This window comes from Vanacampus margaritifer, chromosome 7 (assembly GCF_051991255.1).
Source record: "Vanacampus margaritifer isolate UIUO_Vmar chromosome 7, RoL_Vmar_1.0, whole genome shotgun sequence".
Lineage (NCBI taxonomy): Eukaryota > Metazoa > Chordata > Actinopteri > Syngnathiformes > Syngnathidae > Vanacampus > Vanacampus margaritifer.
The window spans coordinates 9,825,195-9,836,315 of record NC_135438.1 but is presented as its reverse complement, the minus strand read 5'-3'; the positions used below and the strand labels follow the sequence as shown (position 1 = coordinate 9,836,315).

The window sequence follows — 11,121 nt, the reverse complement described above, 5'->3', positions numbered from 1 at the left end:
AAAAACAAAGCACCAGTTTTGTTTGTTTTTAGTATAATCACCACCCCACACCCCCGTTTTTCAGCTAAAAAAATTTCTCCAGATTTTATGAATAGTTTTTTTCTTGTTTTTTTTTTCTGAAAAATCAATAAAACAGAAAAAAAAACATTCAGAAAAATTTACAAATAATTTTTTAAATTACACAAAAAAACAAAACGACCCCCCAAAACAAGTGAATGCAATACGCTTCCGTAAATATCTTTCTCTATTGGATTATTAAAACAAGGAAGGATAGCGTTGGACCAACTTTTTAGGTGGGTGAAATCAGTCATTTTTGTAATAAATAAATACTACAACAATTTAGAACAAAAACAAAAAATAAGTGTTTTATTCCAAAACGTAACATCAGACATGTTGCAATTGCAAAGCACCCTTTAAATCCCCCAAGTTGAAGGCAGAAATACAAGAAATATTGTCTTGCCATTGACAATTTACTCTAGAAAAAAAACCAAAACATTCCAAAACAATTACAAAGCAAAGAGCCTCCAATACCTTGACATCAGTTATGCAACCTCCTAACACAGCCACAAGGGGGCGGCATGACACAAGTACTGTGATCCTCACTGCTCTCAGGTTTGGTCCATGTGTTTGCCTGCAACAGGTGCCTGCTTCCACACGCACACAAAAGTGATAAATAATAAAGTCGCAAGATAAAAGGCACGTATTTGCAAAGCAGCTCTTTGGCATTTCAGTGTAACAGTCACATTTAAATAAGGACGGACAAGCAGTGTGTGTGTGTGTGTGTGTGTGTGCGTGTGCGCTGGACATCAGCATGCACAGCCCCCCTGGATGCCATGGGGCGGGTCCTTCAGGCCGGCTCCCTTGTGATTGGCCGACGGAGAGGCGTCGCCGTTGATGCTGTCGTTCATCTTGTCGCAGATGACGTCCACCAGCTTGTCAAAAACCTGCTTCACGTTGATGCATTCTTTGGCGCTGGCCTCGAAGAACTCAAAGCCTACGAGGGCCAGCAGAACATAACACGTGATAGCTAGTTAGTTAGCAGTTTAGCCAGTCACAGTAAGATTTTGAAACCGTACCTCACTACTTGACATAACATTGGTCTGCCTTAGCGCTATCTTTACAGAAGTTGCAAAATCGTTATTTTTATGGATGCGGATAAGGAATTCCTGTAATCTCTATTTATGACGTCATTGGGAAAAGCCCTAGATCAGCCTCCGTTTCGTTTTGTTAGATTTCATTTTGCACAGCTTTTGTTCAGAAAAAAACATCAATTACTTAACCTAACCTATTTATGTACACCAATTAGATTTTTTTTTTTTATGTTCTTAGACAATAAGGTTTGTATTTAACTTTTTACTAGTTTTGCCGTTCACTGCTTCCTCAGAAGTTCTCAGCTGTTTGGCGTGTCCTTTTTATCCGCTGCTGTTCCAACATCCAGGAATGTCAGGTTAGAAAATGTTTCTAACCTTTTAAAGTGATTTTGGTGTCATTGGAAAGTTTATTCCATGCATTTTCAGGCTAAATGCATTAAAGAATGCTGATAGAATATAAACCCGGTAGGTTTTTGAGGTCAGCAGACCAGAGTTAAAAGCAAACATGGTGCGTCAGCATTTAGTCGAGTTACATATTCTTAATTGTGTTAAATTCTTCTCTTTTTTTTGTGGTCTTTAATTATTTAGCCTTTAAATGTTTTACTTCAACTTCTTGAATCATATCGAGTTACCTCTTGTGTATGAAATGTGCTATATAAATAAAGCCACTTTGACTGTTTTGCCTTAATCTATTTTAGCATGTAACCATTTAGAAAATTTGGCTAACAAAATGTTAATCCTTCCGGATCTGCCTTGACATTCTCTTTACTTAAACCAGCTCAATCCAGTGTCTGCTAACTGTTAGCATGCTAACATTATATTCAGTTTGATCAGGCTTTTGAAACAGTACCCGACTACTAGACAAATACAATCCAATGTTAGCATATCACGTTAGCATTTTATGAAGTGTCAGTAGGATTAGCATGCCAACTTTTAGCTTCTTAGCATGAGATGCTCCTATATGTACAAGATCATCTTACGCAGATTACTAGCATGCAAGCTGTTAGCATAAAAGCATCATTACAATTTATACTTTATATTTATAATTCTTCTTATTATTATTATTATTAATTTATACTTTCATGCTAACATTTTATTCAGTTTGATCAGGCTTTTGAAACAGCACCCGACTACTAGACAAATACAATCCAATGCTAGCATATCACGTTAGCATTTTATGAAGTGTGAGTAGGATTAGCATGCCAACTTTTAGCTTCTTAGCATGAGATGCTCCTATATGTACAAAATCATTTTACGCAGATTACTGGCATGCAAGCTGTTAGCATAAAAGCATCATTACAATTTATACTTTATATTTATAATTCTTCTTATTATTATTATTATTAATTTATACTTTCATGCTAACATTTTATTCAGTTTGATCAGGCTTTAGAAACAGTACCCGACTACTAGACAAATACAATCCAATGCTAGCATATCACGTTAGCATTTTATGAAGTGTGAGTAGGATTAGCATGCCAACTTTTAGCTTCTTAGCATGAGATGCTCCTACATGTACAAGATCATCTTACTCAGATTACTAGCATGCAAGCTGTTAGCATACAAGCATCATTACAATTTATACTTTATATTTATAATAATAATTATTATTATTAATTTATACTTTCATACATCATGCTGTTTGCTAGACAAACAAATAATAATAATAATAATAATCTGACCTAAAAAGCATGCGCATGTTTTCCTGCACTGACCTAGCTCTGTAGCGAGTCTCTGACCGTCTTCAGTGGAGACCTGCCTGTCTTCCTCCAAGTCCAACTTATTTCCAACCAGGACCACCTGGGCATTGTCCCACGAGTACGTCTTGATTTGGGTTCCCCTGAGTAACAAAAATTCAAGGTTGGTTTGCTGCAGCAAAAGCCTCAAACACCTGAACTAGGAACTTATTATTACCAGTCTTGTACTGCCACGAAGGACTCCTGGCTTGTGATGTCATATATGAGGAGGAATCCCATGGCTCCTCTGTAGTAAGCTGTGGTGATGGTGCGGTAGCGCTCCTGACCCGCTGTGTCCTGGAAACACAAAAGGTGCCTTACAGGAAGTGTGGTAGAAATTAGTGGCGCCAACTAAAGACCAAAGACCAATAAAGCAGTACAGTAAATTGTATGTGGTGCCTAAAAACAAAACACAAGATCACACTATTTACGTTGCGGCGCGTGCGATGCCCGCTTCAGTCGTTTTCGGCCTCCTTACTTCAAGACTAAAGTTCAATCAGAAATCATTTTGAAATATTCATATACTGCATCATGACATGGCACCAAGAATGCACTTAGGAGGCAGCCACAAACTTGTAATGAATGGCAAAATCGATAGAGGAGTCGGGGGCATCTAAGGACTTTAAAGTAGGCATGTATGTATTTATTTGCTCCAGGGAAAGGTGGCTCAAGTTGTGACGTGTAATTTATATTTACACTGTAATGTAGAGTCGGATTCATAAGCAGTAATGGCCGTTTAAAAATAATCTGACGGCCAATATAAGGTCAATCTAAAACCATTTTAATCTTAGGGAAATATTGATTTAAAAATTCACTCAACCTTATAAGAGATGCTGCTGACCCCGGGAACCTTCTGAACCATTTGTTTTTGTTCGACATTAAAACAAAAAAATGTGAAAGAAGATTTAGATTTGAGGTATTTTTAAATTTGGGGGAAAAAAATATTTATTGTACAAAACTACAAAGAGCTATGTTATTTACCTTAAAGTAGCACTAAGGAACTTTTCAGCCTTGAGAAAATATTTCCATAACTAACTGATGAAACGTCGACTTAAAACTAGTTGAATGGTAGCTTTGTCATGGCCTGAGGGGGTCTGTATCATTTTTACTGGCACTAAGCAACTTCGAGGAGGATGGTAGGAACACTGCCACAGAAAAAAACCTACAAACGTTCTGAGTGCTTTATGGCATACGTCACTTCCCAAAGACGGAAGTCAATTTGAATGTCGACGCACGATTCCTGCTTTCCTGACAGAAGTTGCAAAATAACTGAAAAGTTTTGTCTGAGGAGACAAAAAAGAAACATGGAAGCTTTCCGTAGTCAAGGATCAACATTGGCCCGGCTTTCGATGGGGTGAGCTAAAAAAACAAACACACAATGCGCTTGTCCTCATGGGAAATGTGGTCTTCCTTCAGGCATAACATTACCACTTTTGTCCATATGGTATAATCAACACAAACTGAAAGTTCCTTAGTGTTGCTTTAGGTTCCCATTTAACTTTTAAAGACATACTGATAACATTGGGAGCTCCCTGAACATTTTGTTGTCTAAGAAAAAAACAAAACAAAATAAATAATAATAAAAAGACTTCTACATTTTGAAAAGTCTGGAAAATTGTTCAGGAAACTTGCTTTAAGATATTACAAGAGTCAAGATTAGCATTTGTGTTATAAAAAATTCTGACGCCCCCACCCTTTTTTTTCCTTCTTTTTTTTGTTTTACCGAAAATGAATATCAGCTCCAAATATTGGTTATCGGCCTCCTTGACTACTAATAATCAGCATTGTATCAGCCCTGGAAAAAAACATATCGGTCTATCTCTACTCTAATGCTAGCACAACAAGAAGGATCTTATAGCTGGTCTGCCAACACGATGGACCACTAAAATAGACAGTACAGTAATTTCTGGACTATTAGACGCTACTTTTTTCACTTGCATTCTACCCTGCGGCTAATACAAAGGTGCGGCTTATCCATCAGATCACACTATAAAGAAAGCGCAAGAGCGTCAGGCAGAGCAAAACCAAGTGAGCCCAAATACAGTAGGAGAGACAGAACGAGAGCAAGACAATTTGTGCCCTCATTATGGAAAAGAAAGTAGCGGGAACCCGGTGCGGTAGAACACCTGCGGCTTACAGTCGGGTGCGGCTTATATGTGTAACAAACTCGAGTATTCCCCAAATCTAGCAAGCGCGGCTTATAGTCAGGTGCGCCTTATAGTGCAGAAATTACTGTAGTTGATTGAAGAACATGAATGAAGTAGCAAAATCCACCCGTTTTTACCCATCTCAGGGGGCGGCCATCTTGCCACTTGACATCACTGTTACTCGGGTAACAACCAATCACAAAACAGGTTGTTTCTTTGAGACAGGAAGTACATTTATCATTGCTGTTGTACTTTTCAGTAGCGTAGTACAAATATTTGGACCCTCTCCAGAAGCGAAATAATAGAAGTTTCCACGAGGACGTTGGCAGGCAAAGGAAAAAGCGACATGGTAGCCTGGCCGATCCCTACAAGGAAATGTGAATGATTGACTTTGGAGACTAGTAAATCTCTCCAAACAGGAGAGTGTTGCACCACCCAAAGCACACCAGGATACACACTGCTTTTTTTTTAGCACAACAATAAGTTGTGAAGGTGTACTGTTTGCCTTTTTTATGCCTAGTCTGCTGGGGAACTTGAATCATCATTTCACGCTTCACGTGGACGCACAGCAGACTTAAACAGATGAATTTAATATGCGGTTCCATTATGAAAAGTAATGCTAATGTTGCAGAGCAGAAGGTAACAAAAATGAGTGCTTTCAGCGGTCCCGTGGAAGCCATTGTAACAGAATTTGATCATTGCTCCTGATGTGCGCAGAGTGCTTACGAGCAGAATACATTCCAACAAAGAGGGGGGGGGGGGGGGCACGGAGGATGTATTGCTTTCATCTCGCAGGATTCGCTGTCAGTGAGCCGAGTCTTGTCCTGGTGGGTGTCGGGCTGCATCGTAAGCACAGTGGTGCCCCCGCCCGCTTAAAACATGCATATTTCATGAAGTGTACTGTCTGGGGAGCGTGTTAAACATCAACTAGCATTAATGCCGCCGCGTGAGAAATGACTTGATGCCACATGCACGGCAGCCAGGCGGAGGCCAAACGGGGCTGAGGGGGGAAAGCGCGCGACAACGGTCTCCAAGCCTCCGGGCTGCACGCTAGAACCTTTTAACCTCAGCTTTTATTGGCTCAAGTCAATTTACAGCACTGACATTTAAGAGGCGATACGTTTTTTTTTTCCCTAACAATTTTGTTGATTTATTATCTGTCAAGCCTGTTTTCCCTGCGGTGTTATTTATTTTCCCCACTACACAGTAGAAACAAGATGAACTCTGCACCACATATTATTGGCTTAAATTGTCCCAAATCTTTTCAAAATATCACCTTTGCTGGAGGCTAATGATTCATCTTTTACTTCATTTCTGAAACATGATTTTGATCCTTTTTCTTTTCTTTTCTTTAACTCCCTGATGAGTATGAACGAGCATGCGGGCCAAACTGAAAAGAAAGAAATGCTACAAGCAATTTGTAAAAAGTTGTAATATTTTGTGAATTGTGTAGCATTTAGAGTTGTGTGTGAATTTGTACATTTACTACTTAAAATGGCTACTATTATTATCATAACATTACATTATTTTCTCTTAAGATGGCAGTAGCTCATGTCGAAAAACGTTGGAACCACAAGGACATGGTTTGAGGCCCATAACAGACACAAAAAAAACAACAACTACCGGTACAATAGAGATGCTATTCCGCAATTTGATTACTGCCGGGGAGCCCTTGAGCAATTCCTGAAAAATTAAGATATTCTTCTCAGAAGGTTGTGACTTTATTCCCGTAACGATACACTTTTTCTTCTCCTAAGATAGTTTTTCTAATATTGCAACTTTTGTCTCAAGTCTATTTCATGGTAATAATTTTAGGAATTTATAACTGATACATTGACAACTTTTTTCTTGAAAATGTACGTTCTTTCCCAAAATTTTACTATTTCATACTTTTTTTTCTTGAAAATGTGGTAACATAGTCATCATAATTTTACAAATTAATTCTCATGACTATACAACTTTTTGCTTAAAAATTTAAATATTTTTCTTGGAATTTTGGCTGAATAGCTGTTTTTTTTATTTTAAATATAACTTCAATTTCATGATTTAATGACTATTCTCATATGGAATATTTTGTTCAAATTTTTCCTTTTTTGTGATGCCATGATAAGGATAAAGAAAATGCAAGGAAAAACAAAACAAAAAAAGGCAATTTTTAAACCTAACAATGTTAACTTGTTAGAGCAGCATGTTAAAGAAAAATAACATATTTCATCATAATTTAAAAAATTAATTTTCATGTCTATACAACTTTTTTCTTGAAATTGGAATTTTATGAAATTTTAAATTTTATATGAAAGTAGGGTTATTTTGAAATTCATAATCGAGTTAAAGAAGATCAATAGAAACCCACAATTTGAGAACAAATGTGGTAAAAGTTTGTTTATTCAAATCTTTTTTTTTAAACAAATGTTTAGAAAGAAAAACTGGTGTTAAGTAAAATCTACGTTATGCATCTGCATGTATTTTTTATTTTGCTTTTATGCCCTTAAATGCACCATATATTGTCTTTCGTAATGTTATATTTTTATTGCGTTTCTTTGCCAGAGTGAATCGCCCGCGTGCGTCTTCACAGTGCACTGGGGAGACGTAGTGCGGCGTGAAGTCTACAGTATGTTGCTTCAGGTTTCTTTTAAATATTCATAAAGAGATCATAACTTCAATAAAGCTCCAGGGGTGTGCACACAAAGATTAGTAAGTGTAAAGACCAATAAACATGCATAAATAACACTTTAAGTGTTCTGTGCGCAGCCATTTTAGTAACCCAAGTATCTTTCCAGGGCCAGTATTCTTAAAATAATGAATAAACATGAAATGTAAAAGTATTGTTATAGTATCATTTCAACTTATTTAATATAGAGATACACTACTCCCAAAAAGTTTGGGATATTGAGCTTGTGGGTGAAATTTCAGGATGAACCTAAAAGACACCCAGATAATTTGCAGTAAACTAGTTGACGCTGACTCAGCAGCGCCCCTGCTGGTTGGAGACTAGCGGTGCATTCCATTTTGCATCAGTTGCTTTCGTCAATTCCTCAAAACTTTTTGGACAGATTGATGATATGACCGTCTGTTACGCCTCACCCAGATCTGCAGCTTGATGCGCTTGTCGTTCCTGTAGATGGTCTTGACTTTAAAGTCGATGCCCACCGTGCTGACGAAGGCCGACGTGAACGAGTCGTCCGTGTAGCGGAACAGGAAGGACGTCTTCCCCACGCTGCTGTTGCCGATGATCAGCAGCTTGAACATGTAGTCGAAGTTCTGGTCAGCCGCGTCTCTCTCCTCCCGGCCCGGCCCCGAATCTCTGGCTGATGCCATCTGTCAAAAGTGGGAGACGAAGAGGAAAGACGCTCTCGTCAGGCAAAGCAGCAACCTTCATCAGGATGCAGGATGTGCGACGTGGCCTGGTGCAACAGTAAGTACAAACATGTTATCATAAGCTGTGTTTGCTAGTAAAGGAGTTGCTGGTCCTCCACCTGTGTGAGTCAAGAGCTCGCGTTCTTGGCAGACAATTGGTCAATTCTTTTATCTCATGTTATTTGGTCATTATTCGTCATTTACTTGGATTTGGCATGCATGTCAAGATAAGACAATAAAAGTGATGATGAGTGTTATTTATCATCACCAAACTGTCAATACCATTTTCACATTGTATAAAAGTACTTCAACTGAAACTCCAGCTGTGTTGATTGAGCTCGGCAGCAACGCATTTTAACTGCAGTTGCAGTGTTGCGCCAGTACGGAGGCGCTATATCAACAGCAGTGCACCGGAAAGACCTGAAGCAACAACCGAAGAAGAAAAAGTTTTGTTTTTTTTCTTTTTGAATTTTAAATGATTGTAGTTTAAAAAATGGCAAAAATGACTGGCAACTTTGTATTCATATATTTCTAGTTTCTGATCGTAAAACGGCTGCAGGAGGGCGACCGATAATGGTATAGGTCACCGCCGCGAGTACCGATAGTCACCCATCATAGTCAGTCTGATACCACCACTGCCTCATTTTGAGCCAGGAAAAATAGCAACATTCATTTGTCAAAGAGAAAGAGGGAACTTTTCATTCATGGATTTATTTACATTTCCCTTGCTGACACTGGGAACCCCAAACACTTTTTATCAAAAAAAAAATATATATACATGTATTTTGGAAAACGTTATATACAGCAGAAAACTTTAGGGAACTATTTAATTGCTAAGTTTTTAGCTATAATTTATAAACAAAACTGTCAATTCTTTATACAGTGGTACCTCAGAGATTGAACATAATTGGTTCCTGCGAAGTGTTCAAAGTCCGAATTGTTCAACCTCCAAAACATTTTTTCCTATAAGAAATAATGTAAATGCAATTAATCCGTTCCCAAGCTCCAAAAACAGAAAATTCCTATTTTAATTTCTATTTATGTTTTTTACATTTACAGTACAGCGCAGTATTTAAACAATTAAAAAAAAAAAACGCAAATCTGCATTTTCAAAATGTTTTGAAATTACAATATATTTTCGTTGTTGTCACTCTAATGAAAAGTTGGAATGCACATATTCCTCCATGTGACAACTTGCTGTGATTCCGGCCGAGTGAGTGCGAAAAGGCCCGTGATGTCACCGTAAAGGATCTCAGCCGCTCGCCGATTCAAGTTAACGCTCACCCGTCAGAAATCCATCCCCCGGGTAATAGCCGAGTAAATGGTAAATGGAAGTGTTGCTTTAAAAACACTCCATCTTGGCTTGTCACAGCACGGCCATGAATCACGGCCTGACCCGTGCCCCGCCCACCATCCTTCTCTATCCATCGCCCGAGACTCCTGTTGGTCATTTCTCAACGCGGCCTCCAAACTTATGGCGCCGGTCGATGCTGAGCCCTGCGCCTCTCATCCATCATCACCCACTCGTTCATCTTCAGCCATTCACCGTCTCCCGGCATCATCAGGATGCTAAAGCGTGCATCCGTCCTCACGTCCACCCACCATCCCCTCTCTCTCACTCGCTCGCTCGCTCTCTGGGGACCTGATCAGCATTAGCGCTCCCACCAACATAAAGAAAGTCTGGCTCAGCAACACACACAAAACACACAAATGTTGCTACACATCATTGAGTTGTACAAAGTGGCGGGTTGAAACAGGAAATGTAGTGGATTTAGATCAGGGGTGTCAAACTTGGTTTCATCCAGAGTCATTTTGTAGTTAGGGTTTGAGGTGTAACGGAGCACAACAAATTAAAAAAAAAATAAAAAATCACTATTCCGTGTGTACCCAAGTTCATGGTTTGGTTTACATTGGGTACAGTCAAGAAAATAAATTTAAAAAGTTAGGCTCATGTTTTATATAAGGGAACAGATATGACATTAGAAATGAAGCAGCAGCTTATATCAGACATTTTTTTTTTACGAATATACAACATTAATAGTTTGACTTCCTTTTAGGATGGATGCAAACAAACTCACAGTGCGAATTGTTATGCTAATTACAGCATACATCCGAAGAGCCCAGTTTAAATGCAACTGGAAGTTGTGTTTGGACCACGCTAGCTTTTTCTTTTTTTGAACTGTCAGCAAGAAGCTGAGCTGTACTGAGTTTGTTTATGGACCAGGTATGTGGCTAAAGGGCAGGGCAGGTTCACTTCAGTTTTAAAAAGAAGTCGAGAAAAAATTATGACAAGGTTTTCACAGGCCACGTAGATTGATGTGGAGGGCTAGATCGGGCCGCGAGCCTTGAGTTTGTAAGATATGATAAAGATGTTGTTGACATGTTGTTTGAAGTACTTGTGACAAGCCTGCATGTCACGTGGGGACATGGCACTTGTTGACGATTAATTCAATTATCCACACGCGCATTTTGAGATTCACATGCGACATGAGCAGGACAGGTTTCACCAAACTACTTTTTTTTCTTTTTTGGAGCACGCCGTCGGTACCTTAGCTGAGTTCGCTTCCTCCGTTACGCGTCGTCCTCTGCCTCCAGATGGGGATTTAGTGTGTGCTGCTCCCGGATCTGTGCATGCATGTGTTTACGGCCGGGAAGTCCACTGTGCGACGCGGTCAAGTGTGCGCTCGTGAAGACAAAGCGCTTCCGGTCTTGTCTTTCAGAGTAAGAGATTGAACTAGTAAGAACGGGTTGTAAAACGAGAGCGACAAATAAATGTAAACGTTATATTAA

The 11,121-nt window shown here is 39.1% G+C and overlaps 1 protein-coding gene across 1 annotated transcript; it reads right to left on the bottom strand.

Annotated features, from left to right (window-relative positions):
* Window positions 1-338: 338 nt before the first annotated feature.
* On the bottom strand, window positions 339-11,026 carry rab3da (RAB3D, member RAS oncogene family, a). The gene is made up of 5 exons (XM_077570939.1): window positions 10,880-11,026; window positions 8,059-8,292; window positions 3,006-3,124; window positions 2,807-2,931; window positions 339-994 (listed from the first exon to the last, which is right to left on the bottom strand). Exons 2-5 carry the CDS (start codon window positions 8,290-8,292, stop codon window positions 807-809), a joined length of 666 nt encoding a protein of 221 aa, XP_077427065.1. The 5' UTR covers window positions 10,880-11,026; the 3' UTR covers window positions 339-806.
* Between the last annotated feature and the right edge of the window lie 95 nt (window positions 11,027-11,121).